The following is a 17,069-nucleotide window of genomic DNA, read 5'->3' as shown; positions in this document are numbered from 1 at the left end:
GTCCCGTTATGGCTCTCTCGCGAGACTTTGCGGCCATGATGGAATTTGCGCCAGTGACTAACAGGCTCACGAAATCCTGCCCAGGGTTTTTCTTGGGGGTGGTGGAAATTTCCCTCTGTGCAAGTAATAAGAAATTGAACCTGCCACGTTCCTATTCCCAGGATGTTTCAAGGTACTTTACAGCCGTTGAATTACTTTTGAAATGTAGCTCGCTGTTGGGATTTAAGATGTTACAGTCCTATCAGAATGTACAACAACACTCCATACTTCAGGCTGGCCTTGTTGTCAGCTTGCTGGCCATCACTGAATTCTCGAAGGGCTAAGAAAGATATCGAGAAGATTGAATTTCCATCACAGACAATTCAAACAGTATGGCTACAAAACTGAGCTCCATTTTGTCCATAGTTTCGGTGCTACAGGTGCAAGGAATATGCCAAGAGGTCAGATTGTGACGTCAGTTTGTGTATAATGCTGATTTGCTGCCATTTTCAACCTCGCCGCTCCAACTAATGCTCTCGTGTAACCTCATGCGGTGAAGCGCGTGTTCAGCAGCAGGAAGGGCTCCAAATGAAGATTGATTTCCACTGGTTCTCTTGGAGCATGTGGAAGTGATGAGATTGGTCCGTCTGCAGGGAGTATTGGGGCATGTGGAGTAGGCATTCATCATGACTACAAGGGCTCTGGGTCGTGGGGGCTATAGTTGCAATTCCCCCATGGACTGTAGCATGAGAGGGACGTGAAACAGAAGCTGCAAAGAAGAGGACAGGCTGCTCATAGATGAAGGCAGAGGAGAATGGAGTGTAGAATCTTCCTTTGAACCCCATCCATGATGTAGGCTTTGTAGTCTCGAGCACATTAACAGCAAGTCTTTGTTAACGTCTCGTAACTATATACATTTATATAGAGGGACGGGTACAGGTATGAAACTGACTCCATCCTTGGTCTTTACCCATCTCTGTCCATCTCTAGACTGACCCTGGCTCTTGATCATGTGCCTTCTTACATCACTGTGGGCGGTACTTTACTCAGTCCCATGCAGGGGCTGGTTTAGCACAGTGGGCTAAATAGCTGGTTTGCAATGCAGAACAATGCCAGCAGCGCGGGTTCAATTCCCATACCGGCCTCCCCAAACAGGCGCCGGAATGTGGCAACTAGGGGCTTTTCATACTAACTTCATTGAAGGCTACTTGTGACAATAAGCGATTATTTTAACCCTGCATGTACCGAACCCTTATACTACAGGGAAAGGAACTCTCAGCTGGAGTCTTTATACGCCGTATGTTTTCTGGAAGTATTTATCTTTCCTTTGTCCAAAAACTGTATGTATGTCATGTGCGTTTTACAAAAGGGGGCACTCGTAGAATTTCTTTCATTCCAGACTAGTATTCTGTGGTTGAAGATGTCCCTGGCTTTTAACATATTGTTGTTAGTTTAGACTTTGCTTTATCGCTAAATTAAAAAAAAAATAAACTTTGGCACAGCGATAGAGAATGCCAGGAACTAGCGGTCACTGTTTACTATCTTAAGTTTAATCTTGAATGAATGTTTAGGCTGATGGCTTCCACCATCCGGCATGATATACCTTTTCTTTTCCTTATTTTATTTTCTCTGTTGTTGACTGCGATACAGATTCCACGGCACTGTGCCGCCCTTCATAACTTTTCCTCAAGCAATTGTCAGTGAATCTTCACCCATGGAGCAATCAAATCAAGCCTGCCTCTGTCCTTGCCCACTCAAATCAAAAATAACTGCTTCAGCAATTATGTAGAATATTCAGCAAACAAACAGATCATTCTATCCAACGTGTCTGTGTTGGTGTGTATGGTTCATACGAATCTCCTCCCACACATTAACCTCATCTCTGCCTTTCAATATATCTTTCTATCTCCATTTCTCTTGCGCAATTGTCCAGCTTCCCTCGAAAACATCGAAGCTTCTTGTCTCCACTGCTTTCCGTGGTAGCGAATTCCACGCTCTAACCAAAATTATTTACTCGAAGTGCTCAGGAGGTCGGAACGTAATCTGTGGAGAGACAATTGGGTGTTAACGTTTGAGGTTATTGAGCCTTTTTCAGGACTGGGATCTTGAGGGGGCTCGAACCCATAGTTGTCTGATTCCAAGCTTCCACTGAGCCCTGGCTCACACCATAAAACGGATATTTCCAAGGCTGGCGTGATCGAGCTGAAGTTGTTTTCGGCTTCGCTGCTTCAGCCGAGGAAATCCAGATGAGATTTGATAAACGCACAACATTGCTCGGCACAACATTGAGGGCCGAAGGGCCTGTTCTGTGCTGTACTGTTCTATGTTCTATGTAAACGCAGTTAAATAATTCCTCGTGATTCAGGCTCGAGTGTGGTGTCCAAATGCAAGTTTATTAGTCAGACTCTAATAAACATGATGATACAACCTGGGTTCATGCTGCCCAGGCTGATCAAACCTGGCCTCTGTATGTTGTCCTTCCGACCATCAGGTAACCTCTGACCTTAGAGGAGCTGTTTCTAGATATTTTGGCTGCGATTCCCTCCAATGCCATGAATGCCCCACCTAGCATTGGGATTCTCTTTTCCCACTGGCACCGCACCCTTGCCCATGGGTTTCCCGGCGGCGTGGGTGTCTTCAATGGGAAATCCCATTGACAAGCGGCAGGAATAGAGATTCCCGCCGCCAGCGAATGGTGCAGCGCGGCGAAACATGCGTCTGGGGGACCGGAGAATCCCACCCAAGGTCCCTTATTTTGAATCCAATCCCAACGCTTTCCACTCAGCAAGCAGATGGAACAAGATAACAGAAAAAGTGAAGCTCCTCCAACTCTTTCCCAACCACGAGTCATCCTTGAGTTGCTCAAACAGGGAAACCTTATAGATCTAACTCCTGCTATCGCCAGAATATTGTCAATTCAATCACAAGAGGGTATGACAAAAGGGTTGAAAAGCTGTGAATTTTGGCTCAACCCATATCTCTGTGCGTTGTGGGCATTGCTGGCAAGGCCAGTATTTATAGCTTATCCCAAGTTGCCCTGGAGACGATGACGGTGAGCCATCTCATTAAACCAGTGTCGTCCATTTGACGTAAGTACGTCCACAGTACTGCCAGGTTGGGAGATCCAGGATGAACACCCAGCGACTGTGATACATTCCCAAGTCAGGATGTGGTATGAATCGGAGGGGAATGTGGAGGTGATGGTATTCCCGTGGACGTGCTGGCCTTCGAACGGGTGGATGTTATGGGGTTTGGGACATACTGTTGCTTCACAGCATCAGTGTCCCCAGGTTCGATTCCTGCTTGGGCCACTGTCTGTGCAGAGTCTGCACATTCTCCCCGTGTCTGCGTGGGTTCCCACCGGTTTCCTCCGACAAAGTCCCGAAAGACGTGCTTGTTAGGTGAATTGGACATTCTGAATTCTCGCTCTGTGTGCCCGAACAGGCGCCGGAATGTGACGAATGGGGGATTTTCACAGTAACTTCAATGTAGTGTAGGCCTACTTGTGACACTAATAAAGATTTTTATTATGCTGCTGAATTGAACTTCAAGCCTTCTCTGGTGGATTGCCACACCGAAACATTCAATCAAATCATCATTTGACCTCGAATATTTTTTTCTCTTTGTCTGCTACTCAAGATTTAGCACAGCTGACAGCCTTCCAATAACTCACCATAACAAAGTTATAAAAACATGTTTAAAAGGACCAGTTGAAAGGCTGCCAATCGCACTTCGGTAGGAATGTGTTTAACATTAGTTAATGGCTGAGTGTGGTGAACAATTTGAAGAGAAGCCCCGCGGAATGTGCTGCGACTGACGTGCCATTTCGATCGACTATGAAATAGCTTTTTCGATTCGCATTTGGCAACACAGAAGGTTGAACCAAAGCGCTGTTGAAGGTTTACAGTCGTGTGCCTCAACTTATCTCCTGCTCACTGCCTTAGGGCTGAGTTGAAATACGTAGTAAGTTTTTAAAAAGTGAGAAGTTTGGGATTTGAACCATTTGGCCTTACCTTCAAATAAATGCAACGACTTCAAGGTAGCGTACCCATCCAACGTCTTTTTACAGTGAGCACCAATTTTACAATCCTGACCAACCAGCTCTCAGCAGGATTTAGTTGCTTGACTTGCTTTTCCTGGACCTCCGCCTGAATCTGGCAGAGCTCAAAACACGGCGTCATTTATTTCTAAGTGTGGGCTTTCTCTACTTGTGCTTTTGTTCTGCTTTCAATTCATTACATGCTTCATGTGTAACTACTTCCACAGGAAGCCAATGATGGTGATGTGGCTTTCCCAGTCAGACCCTGTCCACTGCCGCCAAGTGATTTAACTGCCGAAGCAACAAGATCGCTGCCAAAGAGAATAAAGGTTTGCATCATTGTTTGTGATCTGTTTTACCGAATGATCTAATCCAGTGTTTTTCAAACTTTTTTTCCGCCAACCCATTTGTACCAACCGGCCAACCTTCGGGACCCAACCCGGCCGACCTTCGCGACCCACGTCGGCCAACCTTTGCGACCAACGTCGGCCGATCTTCGCGACCCACGCCGGCCGACCTTCGCGACCCACGTCGGCCAACCTTTGCGACCCACGCCAGCCGACCTTCGTGGCCTACGCCAGCTGACATGCGCGACCCACCATTTTCTCTTACCTTGTTTGCTGCTGACATAAATGGAGGAAATGGTTTTGGGTCGCTTTGGCCCTCGTAAACGTTTCTCCAATGCAAGCTGTTGGATGAAGGTGAAGCCTTCAGATTTTGGAAAGTATGGAGTCTCCAATTGTCCAGAGTTCTGCATTTTATTCCTGTAAAATCTTGTCAAATAAAAGCCCCCCCCAAAATTGTAAAACAAATAAAATGAATAAAATAAATTTTTTTCAAAATAAATGAATAAAATGAATAAACCCTGCCCCCCCCCCCCCCCCCCCCCCCCCCCCCCGCGAACTTGTAAAACAAAAAGCTGCGACCGTTTTTTAAAAAGTGTGCATGCGTGCCCGATTTTCGGCGCACATGTGCGTAGTTTTGCGCATGCGCGCCGATAATCTGGCATGCATGCGCAGTGGGGCCGCATATTCTTTACATGTTCGCGACTATTTTGAAGGCAGCTAGCAGCCGGCGTTATTAACAGCCGACTGCTGCGGCTGTTGCACGCAGATTTGCGCGATCGGGAACGCTGCAACGGACGGCTCCGCCCACCCTTCCGACACCCGCCCGCGACCCACCCGCGGGTCACGCCCCCGAGTTTGACAATGTCTGATCTAATCTATGTGGCTTTATTCTTTGTCTCACAATCTTTGTGGGTGTGAATTCCTGTTTTTCAGCTCCGTTTTCCCAACCTTCCCTGACTATTGCAGCCCAGCGGTAGCTGCCAGATGTACCCCTAAGAGCGGGGGGGGAGGGGGGGGTGCTGGTTAATTGTTGTCAAGCATCCACCATTCCCATTGCCATAAGTTGGTATGAGTACCCTGGCAATGAGTGTACTCTTGATTGTCCTTCATCCTGTACTTCTTAGGCTTCGTGGAGTCATTAGCAAAGACCTTGGGTTGGATTCTCCGTTTTGGAGACAAAGTCCCCACGCCGACGGGAAAATGGTGGTCTTTTATGCCAGGGAAACCAGATTCCCTGTTTTGCTGGGGGCTAGCAGGGAGCCGGCATAGAGCTCACAGCTCTAACTGCTGATACGGCCCCCAGCACTTCCGGGTCAGAGGCCGCGCATACGCAGGGCGGCGCCTCCAGCGACCGCGCCGTGCTCCATGGAGGACTCAGTCTACGGATCTGGACCGCCAAAATAGTGTCAAGCACCGGCCGCTTGCACGCCCCGGACTGCCCGCAGTCCCGATTGAAGCCCCCCCTGCCCGCTGATCGGCCCTCCCCCGACTGTGGTGGCCCCGGACTGTTTCCGCAGCTGCATCGCGAGGTTCCCGAGAGTCCCACGCTGTCGGGAATTCGGCCGGTCAGGGACGGAGCATCACGGGGTGGGCCTCAGGCAATGTCCTGAGGCGGTGGATGCTCGGCGTGGCGTACTCCATGCGTATGCCAATTTTCGGAGGGCGGAGAATTAAAAGAAGCGCCGCTGCCGATTTTGATGCCAAAGCGGATTCTCCGCCCCGCCGCTGAACGCGATTTTGGCGTCGGGTAGCGGAGAATCCAGCCCTTTAGCTTTGGAAGATTGAGAATCTTAAAGATACTTATTCAGTCTTGCACCCTTTACACTGCTTGACAGTTAACTGTCAGTCGCCATTGATTGCTGGATTCTCCTTGGCAACTGCTTGACCAATCAGAGTCCACTCGCAAACCAATCAGCACTTTCTTCTCATGCCGTATAAAGCTGTTGTTTCTCCTGACATTGGTATTCTGTGATTGTCCTGATGAGTACAAAATGAAAAGCTTCAACAAAATGTACTTTTTCAACAATACTCCAGCACTGTGCTGCCCAACGACTGCCTTTACATTCTAGTGAGATATTAATGTTACCCCATGAGGAAAATTCACCTGAGAGACCCTTTCTCTCGCATTCCGCTGTATGAAAGTCCTTTTTCCGTTCTGGCCCGGAGTCCTCTCTGGCCAAAAGTAACTTTTTGTTGCCAGCCACATTTGTAGTCAACATTGTGAGTGTTCCGATCTCAAAGTTCAGGGAGAAGAAACAGTTTCAAAGTTAGGGCAAGGGTTTTGGAGTTATTTTGTAGCACCGGCCTTGCAAAGCTCTCCTGCCTCTTTTCATGAATGCCATCTCGTGGGGAGATCCCCGTCAGTGCCCTCGAATCAGACCTACTTTCCTACTGACCTCCCAGTGCTCGCAACCAACCTTCAAAGCTCAATGTTCCATGGTCTTCCACCTAGCGCAGAGGTATCCACCACACATGTGATTACTCTGTTCACAGGGTCATATTTTTAGGCTGATAAATGCGGGGTTACTGGTTATCCCGCACAGATTAGCTCATCTTTCAGTTGAATCGGGAACCAGTTTTTCACCCTGAATTCTCCCCTACTTTCACCCCACCCCCTAGCCCTCAACAAGACGGTGACTGCTGAGACAATTGGAGGCTATCTGAAGGTTAGATAGAGAGATAGATAGAACTGTATTGAGTGATGGTATTGAGGAATTTGAAGATTAATGAAGCTGAGCTTCAGAACAGCTGTGATCTATTTTTATGGTGGAACATTCAATCTGTTCAAAGGGCTGAATGGCCTACTGTTGTTCCCATGTAGCCCTCTTGAGTTATCAGACGAGCCTCCGAGAGCAGTGTTTTTCAAACTTTTTTTGCCCAGGACTCATTTTACCAACCGGCCATCCTTCGTGACCCACGGCGGTCGACCTTGACGACCCACGCCACAGGGCGGCTGCATTTTTTTTGCCGGTGGCGGCCGTCAATTTTAAAGCCGCTCGCTGGCGGCATTTTTTAAAGCCGGCTGCTGCAGCCGTTGCGCCGGAATTCAGCGATCGGGAACGCCGCGATGGATGGCTCCAAGACCCTCCCAACACCCACCAGCGACCCCATCCGTGGGTCGCGAGCCCCACTTTGAAAATGCCTGCCCCAGAGCATTATCCTGATTCATTTTTAGGGCAAAGGGGAATTATAAGACCAGGTAAACCAGATTCTCATTGAACCAGGCATCACAGCTCCAATCTTTCAAAGACCTGTCACATAAACTAAAAACATGAGACAATCAAGCAATCAGATGCTGGTCAATATTCATTGTTTCCATCACTCATGTGATTCATATGGGCAGTGGGTCTCCCCTGACGTGTTAAACCACAGGGTGTTCTTTTCTACATCGTTGCTTCCAGTCTCATATTTCCTCGAGTACAATTTTTTTTAAATAAGAAAAATTAAGGGAGGGTACAAAAGTCACATTGGACGGTGTTTTGAGTCAGTTGTGTTCCCCCCCCCCCCGCGCTTACTGAATCGTGACTTATTTGTACTCTGGCAGAACCAGGAGGATTGACGGGCAGAACATAGGGGGCCCGTGAGAATGAGGCCTTTGATTTTCGGATTGGCCATGCTAAATTGTCTGCAGTGTCCAAAAGGTTAGGTGGAGTAATGGGGTTACAGGGATACGGTGAGGGAGTGGGCCTTGGTCGGGTGCTCATTCAAAGGGCCTGTGTAGACTCGATGGGCCCAGGTGCTCATTCAAAGGGTCTGTGTAGACTCGATGGGCCGAATGGCCTCCTTTTGCACTGTAGGGATTCTATGATTTTATCAGTCATTTGAAGACAAAGAGTTATTTGCCTTTTAAACTTCGGCTGATCCATGCCATCTGATTTACCTCAACACACTAATTTGGTCTATGAACAAAAGTAGACCATTTAACACCTCAAAGCCTCTCTGCCATAAAATATGATCATGGCAAATCTTCTACCTTCGCCTTCAATCCCCATACCCCTTAATTCCTTTTGTATCCAAAGATTTTTCGGCCTCTGCTTCGAATACTGAATGACCAAGCATCCATAGCTCCTTGGGTCGAGAATTCCAAAGATCCACACCCCTTCAAACGAAGAAATGTCTCTTCATCTGAGCCCTAAATGTCTTGCCCCTTATTCTGAGATTGTGACTCCATGTTCCACACCCACCCATCCTGGGGAAACCACCCCTCTCCCCAGAAAGCCCCTTAAGAATTTTATATGTTTCAATGGGATCACCTCCTGTTCTTCTAAATTGTGCTGTATCATCTCTTTGCTGGTCAACGTTTACATTGCCTTCTTATTAATAATTTCTTAAAAACAAAACTGGCGTCATGACAACCACCGATTGTATTCCATGTTCCTGTTCTTCTGATGGATTCTTCCTTTTGCTTATATAAACCATGCTTATTTTTAATTGAAGTAGTAGATGTGAGTCAGATCGCTGAGAACTTCCTTAATGGGCTGCTACTGTGCAAACCATATGCAAGTGTTTGCTTGTAATTCCACCCTTTATATCCACAAACAGACGCTCGTTGCTCAGTCAACCTGTGATGGCTCAGTTACATTCCTCAGATGGATGTATACTCAAAGACCTTCCATAGGGTGAACTGGCTATCGGGTCACAAACTCTTATGGCGTCCATTGCTCTTCTGTAAGACGCCTGCAAGCAAGATATTAAGATGGCCGACATTGCCACTGACTGCCATGACCCCAGGGGGCTGACTGCTGGGAAGGGTATTGGAAGAGGTGATCAGAAATGAAAAGTTCAGCTGACCACAGAGAGGGCCCAGAAAAAAAAAACCGAGGCCAGCGAATCATGCATCTCCCCGTCCAACTATCTTCCTCTGAAGCGAATCCGCTGTGCCAGAGTGGGGCTTCTGGGCCACACCAGGTGATGCTTAACACAGAATTGACCGCCGTGGCCACAGACCGTCGTCTTACAGATGGAAGGCTGACACCAACAAATGCCACAGACCCACACAGAAGGCATCCTAGATGTTACCATCTCCAAACTGCCGACAACTCAATGACAGTTTCCGGGGCCTGTAATGGTCCAAACCATTTAATGATGACCACTTTCCATCAATATGGACATCAGTTTGAAAGGTGCTATTTTTGGGAAGTCCCGGGATTTCAATGAACTCCTCGTACCACATTGAAGTGTGACTATCTCAATGACTCTGCATTTATCAATTTATAAACCCAGCTCATTTCAGTCAAACTCCTGCAGTGGTTCATCACTGTCCAACCACCTCATTAACGTACGATTACCTTGAAAGAAGGAATTTATTTTTCTAATGTACCTTTCAAGGGGTGACAAGGGGGCGCAGTGGTTAGCACTACTGCCTCACGTGGCCAAGGACCCCAGTTCGACCCTGGCTCCAGGTCACTGTTCGTGTGGTGTTTGCGCATTCTCCCCATGTCTATGTGGGTCAAATACCCACAACCCAACAAAGATGTACAGGGTAAGTGGATTGGCCACGCTAAAATTGCCCCGTAATTTGGAAAAAAAAGAATTGGGTAGTCTAAATTTTTAAAAATACATATAATGTACCCTTCACAATCCCAAAGTGCATATCACAACCTATGAAGTACTAGATGGTTACCTCATCGAATGGGAAAACCAAATCAATAATGGGTCCTTGGGCTGGACACTTGTTTATGAACGCTCAATGAAAGTTTGGAGATAACAAAAAAAGGGGTGGCATGGTGGCACAACGGTTAGCACGGCTGCCTCACAGTGCCAGGGACCTGGGATTGATTCCGACCTCAGGTCACTGTCTGTGTGGAGTTTGCACATTCTCCCCGTGTCTGTGTGGGTTTCCTCCGGGTGCTCCAGTTTCCTCCCACAGTCCAAAGATGTGCAGGGTAGGTGGATTGGCCATGCTGAATTGCCCCTACGTTTTGGTGGGGTTGCGGGGTTAGGGCAAGGGAGTGGGCCTGGGTGGGGTTCTCTTTCAGCGGGCTGCGCTGACTCGATGGGCCGAATGGCCTCCTTCTGCACCGTAGGGATTCTATGATTCTATAACTGCAGCAATCTCTTCAAGTTAACATTATTGGCAATTTGGGCACCTTACTTGAATACAGTTGCACCAAAGTGGTTCAGGATTCTGACCATCCTCCCCATCCCGTCCCCCAACATAATCGATATGGTAACATGGAGTAATAATCTCCGAAGATATGAGGTCAAATCCAACTGTTGTATTTTGAGAATTGAAATTCAGTTTTAATTATCTGGAAATAAAGAGCAGGTCCCAGTAAAAGTGATCATGAAGATGTCAGATTTTCCAAAGTTAATGGGTGGAATTCTCCCCACGTGGCATGGGAGAATCGTGGGAGGGCCTCCCGACATTTTTTACGCCCCACTGGCGCGCCATGCAACCCCCCCCCCCCCCCCCCCCCCCCCCCGGGCTCGGAAAAATCGCCGCTCTGAACGGCGATTCTCCGAGCCCGGGATGGGCCGAGCGGCCGGCCCTTCACGCCCGTTTCACCACGGCAGCAAACACACCTGTTCGCTGCATTCGTGAAACGGGCGCCAGATGCCCGTTTGGGGCATCTAGAGGCCCGATTTGGACGGGAGCACCGCGACTGTGCTCGGGAGGGGACAGGCCTGCGATCGGTGCCCACCGATCGTCTGGCCGGCGTCCAAAACGGACGCACTCTTTCCCCTCCGCCGCCCGGCAAGATCAAGCCGCCACGCCTTGCCGGGCGGCGGTGGAGAAAGACGGCACCGCGCATGCGCGGGTTCGTGCCGTCTGCGCGCTGATGTCATCCGTGCATGCGCAGGTTGGAACCGGCACCCCACGCATGCGCGGATGACATCAGAAAAGCGCCGTTTCCGCGTCATTTCCGGCGCGACAAGGTCGCGGCTGGGAACGATGGGGGCCCGCTCCTAGACCCCCGGGTGGGGGTGAATTAGGTGCGGGGAGCGAGCCCCGAGGCCGTTGTGAAGCTCAGCTGATTTCACGACGGCCATCCCGATTTTTATCGGGAGCGGAGAATACCGCCCAATGTCCTGTCTCACCTATATGCGAGTCTATTGCCGCATCAATGTGGGTGACTCTTTTACCTGATCTCGAAATAGAAAGCCACCTCTCTGAACTGCTACCTAACAGCATGGAGCAACCTTTGCCATGGAAGAAGGGCCAACATCTCAATGTATCTTGGGAGAAACCACAATTTCTGGCCAGGGACGCCCCCCCCCCCCCCCCCCCCCCCCTCCCTCCCTCCTCCTCCATCCCAGGACTGACAAGAGGCCAAGAGCCAGGTCAACTCTCAAAGTCCCAAACAGACAAACAGAGCCCCCACAGCCGTGTGGCACATTCTGACACCAATGCCTTTTGAAACCACTTCAGCCTCTGTCTCAAACTGGGCCTGGTAACGATTGTCCCCTCTTTCAATCACTGTGACCAAAAGTGATCAAATGCTCGGGCCGGAGGAAAAGCCGAACGAACTTCGGCTCGGTCATTTTTTCACGAGCCAGCCCTCCTCCGAGTTTATCGCACCTTTCTTTTAATTCGTGCCACCAGAAATTCAGCACGTGAAGGGTTAAATTAAAACCGCACGAACACTGATTCTAGAAACACAGGTAAGCTGCTTTGCCTTTTGTTTCCGTCAAGGTCAAGATATTGGGAAGTTATCTGTTTTGTGTATACAGTAATGTGCCATAACGCAAAACAACAAGCAAATTCGAGTCGCTGTTTACAAAGAGGCCCCGTAACTCAACACACTGTGCCCAGTCTTATCTCTTCCCTAATTATACTTTGGATCTTTAGTCCGATTATGCGTTGGAATTCAGGGTGTGTACGCAGTGCAAAGTCAGATGATTAAAAAGAAAAAAAAAAATCGCTGCCATTTAACGATACTGAAATCTGCTGGGGAACTTAATTTCACACATCAGCTGGAGCAGCTTACAACAAAGAGAGAAAACCCCCCCACCCCACCACCACCACCAGCAGACACCAGGGGTAGGTAAAGCAACTCGATCGCTGGGCAAGGCAGCAGAAAGCTGGTTTAACTGTAGTCGGGCTGTTGCGCATTACAATGCGATTGCACTGTGCTGGCTCCCGACACAGACCCAGCTGAGGTCAAAGTGTTCCAGGACACATGTAACTGTTTCTGCTCTTTAACCAAACCATGTGATGAGATGGTAGAGTACAGTTATAAAAATTAGAGTGATTCTGTGTGTGTCTGTGCATGCACATTTGTGGGTTAGTGCATGTGTGTGCATGTGGGTTAGAGTATGTATGTGTGCGGGAGTTATATGAATATATGTGTGTGTATTAATGTGTGTGCATGTGGGTTAGAGTATGTATGTGTGTGGGAGTTATATATATATGTATATATGTGTGTATTAATGTGTGTGCATGTGGGTTAGAGTATGTACGTGTGTGGGAGTTATATATATATGTATATATGTGTGTATTAATGCGTGCGCATGTGGGTTAGAGTATGTACGTGTGTGGGAGTTATATATATATGTATATATGTGTGTATTAATGTGTGTGCATGTGGGTTAGAGTATGTACATGTGTGGGAGTTATATATATATGTATATATGTGTGTATTAATGCGTGCGCATGTGGGTTAGAGTATGTACGTGTGTGGGAGTTATATATATATGTATATATGTGTGTATTAATGTGTGTGCATGTGGGTTAGAGTATGTACGTGTGTGGGAGTCATATATATGCATATATATATGTGTGTGCATGTGAGTAAATATGAATGACTGAGAGTGTGCCTGTTTATGTTTGCGTATGAGCATTTTCAAAGAAAGATTTACATTAATATAGTGCTCCTCTCGGGACTTCCGGTTGCGGTGATGCGGAGCTAAGCCGCATGTTCGGCAGCTCCCGCTATCAAAGGACTTTCGGGCCCGTTTTAGGGCCCCAAACGGCACTGTTTTGGCGATTCCCGGTGGGGGAAGGTGCTTGGAGGAACATTCCCCGGAATTTATGGTGCTCACCCAGCTGCTCTCCTGCGCTGTTTTGCGGAGCTGAAGGCTGAGTTGCTGGACTCCCTGAATGCGACTACCAACAAGCTGCTTGAGACCCAGACAGCCCAGGGGGCAGCCATTCAGGAGTTGCAGCAGCAGGCCGCTGATCGGGAGGAGGAGGCCGTGGTCCTCGTGGGGAAGGTGGAGATGCACGAGGCACTTCACAAAAAGTGGCAAGACCGCTTGGAGGAGCTGGACTTTTGCACGAGACGGATGAATTTTAGAATCCTGGGCCTTGTGGAGGGGCTGGAGGGGTCGGATTTGCCGTCCTATGTGGCCACGATGCTGAATTTGTTGATGGGGGCGGGGTCTTTCCATTTGCCCCTGGAGCTTGAGGGAGCCCACAGAGTGCTCGCCAGGAGGGCCAAGGCGAATGAACCCCCGCGGGCGGTGCTGGTGCGGTTCCATCGGTTCAGTGACCGGGAGCGTGTGCTGCGCTGGGCCAAGAAGGAGAGGAGCAGTAAGTGGGAGAACTCGGTAGTGTGAATCTATCAGGACTGGAGTGCGGAGGTGGCTAAGCGGCGGGCCGGATTTAACCGGACGAAGGCGGTGCTTCATAACAAGCAGGTTAAATTTGGAATGCTGCAGCCTGCGCGTCTGTGGGTGACATATAAGGACCGGCATTACTACTTTGAGTCCCCGGAGGAGGCGTGGGCCTTTGTGCAGGCGGAGAAGCTGGACTCGAACTAGGGTCTGGGGGCTGCGGGGTCCTGTGTACTACTGTTGTTGCTGTTTTTGCTGTTGCTGTTGTTGTAATTTTGATAGGTTTTTTCTATGCTGATTCTTGCTCTGTGGTTCTGTTGGGTATGGTTTTGTGGTATGCGGGGGATGTTGGGGTTTTTTTTTTCTGTACGGGGCTGGGGGAATGGGGTGGAGCTGGTATTTGGGAGCTGCGTCAGAAGGGTGGGTTGGGGCAGTGTGAAAGCGCGGGCTTTCCTCTGGTTTCCCGCGCTGCGGGGCAGGGGGGGGTGGAGCTGGCGGTGGGGGCGTGGTCTCTACTGGTTTTGGGTTGCTGCTGGAATGGCCAGGAAGGAGCTGGTGTGGGCCGGGGGGGTAGAGGAGAGGCGCTATCGTCATGGGGAACGGGTCAGGCGGGGTGTGCTGGCCTGGGGCGAGCAGTCGATGGGCTATGGCTAGTCGGCGGGGGAGGGGGGCGGGGTGCCCTCTTCTCCGGCTGACCACCTGGAACGTGAGGGGGCTGAATGGGCCGGTTAAGCGGGCTCGGGTATTTTCTCATTTGAAGGGGCTGAAGGCGGACGTGGCTATGCTCCAGGAGACCCACCTGAAGGTGGCAGACCAGGTTCGTCTGAGGAAGGGGTGGGTGGGGCAGGTTTTCCATTCAGGGTTAGATGCGAAGAACCAGGGGGTGGCGATTCTGGTGGGGAAGAGGGTGGCGTTCGAGGCGTCTGAGGTGGTGACGGACAAGGAGGGCAGGTTTGTTATGGTGAAGGGTAGGCTGCAGGGAGAGAAGGTGGTGCTGGTTAATGTGTATGCCCCGAATTGGGATGACGCTGGCTTTATGAGGCATATGTTGGGCCGCATTCAGGACCTGGAGGCGGGGGGCCTGATCATGGGGGGAGACTTTAACACAGTGCTAGATCCCCCACTGGACCGGTCCAGTTCAAGGACGGGTAGGAGGCCGGCGGCGGCCAAGGTGCTGAGGGGGTTTATGGACCAGATGGGAGGGGTGGATCCCTGGAGGTTTGGGAGGCTGAGGGCGCGGGAGTATTCCTTTTTCTCCCATGTGCATAGGGTTTACTCCCGAATAGATTTTTTCGTTCTGAGCAGGGGATTGATCCCGAGGGTGCAGGATGCCGAGTACTCGGCCGTAGCAATTTCAGACCATGCTCCGCACTGGGTCGATCTGGAGATGGGGGAGGCGCGGGACCAGCGCCCGCTGTGGCGCCTGGATGTGGGGATGCTGGCTGATGAGGAGGTGTGTAGGAGGGTCCGGGGAAGTATTGAGGGGTACCTTGAAGCCAACGACACGGGGGAGGTCCGGGTGGGGATGGTCTGGGAGGCTCTGAAGGCAGTGATCCGGGGGGAGCTGATTTCCATCCGGGCCCATAGGGAAAGGAGGGAGAGGAGGGAGAGGGAGAGACTGGTGGGGGAGCTCCTAGATGTGGATAGGAGGTACGCGGAGGCCCCGGAGGAGGGATTGTTGGGGGAACGGCGTAGTTTGCAGGCCAAGTTTGACTTGCTGACCACCAGAAAAGCAGAGGCACAGTGGAGGAATCTGCAAGGCGCGGTTTATGAGTATGGGGAGAAGGCGAGCAGGATGCTGGTGCATCAGCTCCATAGGCGAGATGCGGCTAGGGAAATTGATGGAGTGACGGATAAGGGTGGGAATGTGGTGCGGAAGGGGACAGAAGTAAATGGGGTCTTTAGGGACTTCTACGAGGAACTGTACCGGTCGGAGCCACCGGTGGGGGGGGGGGGGGGGGGGGGGGGGGGGATGGAGCGCTTTTTGAACAGGCTACGTTTCCCAAAGGTGCAGGAGGAGCTGGTGGAGGGGCTGGGGGCGCCGATTGAGTTGGAGGAGCTAGTCAGGGGGATTGGCCAAATGCAGTCAGGGAAGACGCCGGGGCCGGATGGGTTCCCGGTGGAATTTTATAAAAGATATGCGGACCTGGTGGGCCCCCTGTTGGTGCGGGCCTTCCATGAGGCATGGGAGGGGGGGGGGGCTTTGCCCCCGACGATGTCACAGGCGCTGATTTCTTTGATCCTGAAGCGGGATAAGGACCCCTTGCAGTGTGGATCATACAGGCCAATCTCGCTCCTCAATGTGGACGCTAAGTTGCTGGCGAAGATCCTGGCCACCAGGATAGAGGACTGTGTGCCAGGGGTGATACATGAGGATCAGACAGGATTTGGCAAGGGAAGACAGCTTAACACGAATGTGCGGAGGTTGTTAAATGTTATTATGATGCCGGCGGTTGAAGGGGAGGCGGAGATAGTGGTGGCGCTAGATGCAGAGAAGGCCTTTGATAGAGTTGAGTGGGGGTACCTGTGGGAGGTGCTGGAGAGGTTTGGATTTGGGGAGGGGGTCATCAAATGGGTAAGGTTGCTTTATGAGTCCCCGATGGCGAGTGTAGCTACTAATGGAAGGAGGTCAGAGTACTTCAGGCTCTACCGTGGGACCAGGCAGGGGTGCCCCCTGTCCCCCTTGCTTTTTGCACTGGCAATTGAACCTCTGGCTATGGCGTTGAGGGAGTTGGGGAGGTGTAGGGGTCTGGTGCAGGGTGGGGAGGAACATTGGGTATCGCTGTATGCGGATGACCTGCTGCTGTATGTGGTGGACCCAGAGGGGGGAATGCCGGGGGTGATGGAGCTGTTGGCTGAGTTTGGGAGCTTCTCGGGCTATAAGCTGAATCTGGGTAAGAGCGAGGTATTTGTAGTGCACCTGGTTGATCAGGAGAGGGAATTGGTAGGCTCCCGTTTAAGAGGGCAATGAAGGGTTTTAGGTACCTGGGGGTGCAGGTGGTCAGGAGTTGGGGGACTCTCCACAAGCTTAATTTTACCAGGCTTGTGGAGCAGATGGAGGAGGAATTTAAAAGGTCATTTTGACGGACTGCACTCTACCCGCCTCTGTCGCTGGCGGGTAGAGTGCAGTCCGTCAAAATGACGGTGCTCCCGAGGTTCTTGTTCCTGTTTCAGTGCCTGCCCATCCTTATCCCTAGGGCTTTTTT

General features: G+C 50.5%; 1 protein-coding gene across 5 annotated transcripts in view; it reads left to right on the top strand.

Annotated features, from left to right (window-relative positions):
* The window catches only part of fam13a (family with sequence similarity 13 member A), a 228,315-nt gene that overhangs the window by 80,470 nt on the left and 130,776 nt on the right, over positions 1–17,069 (top strand). For 4 of the 5 annotated variants that reach the window (XM_038792722.1, XM_038792724.1, XM_038792721.1 and 1 more), the window contains one exon: positions 4,246–4,347. The exons of the other annotated variant lie outside the window; for it this stretch is intronic. In XM_038792722.1, coding sequence (XP_038648650.1) covers positions 4,246–4,347 — 102 coding nt within the window. The remainder of the gene's footprint in view (positions 1–4,245; positions 4,348–17,069) is intronic. 5 annotated transcript variants of the gene reach the window in all.

This window comes from Scyliorhinus canicula, chromosome 3, assembly GCF_902713615.1.
Source record: "Scyliorhinus canicula chromosome 3, sScyCan1.1, whole genome shotgun sequence".
NCBI lineage: Eukaryota > Metazoa > Chordata > Chondrichthyes > Carcharhiniformes > Scyliorhinidae > Scyliorhinus > Scyliorhinus canicula.
Note: the sequence above shows the minus strand (reverse complement) of the source record. Positions and strands in the feature narration are given on the sequence as shown.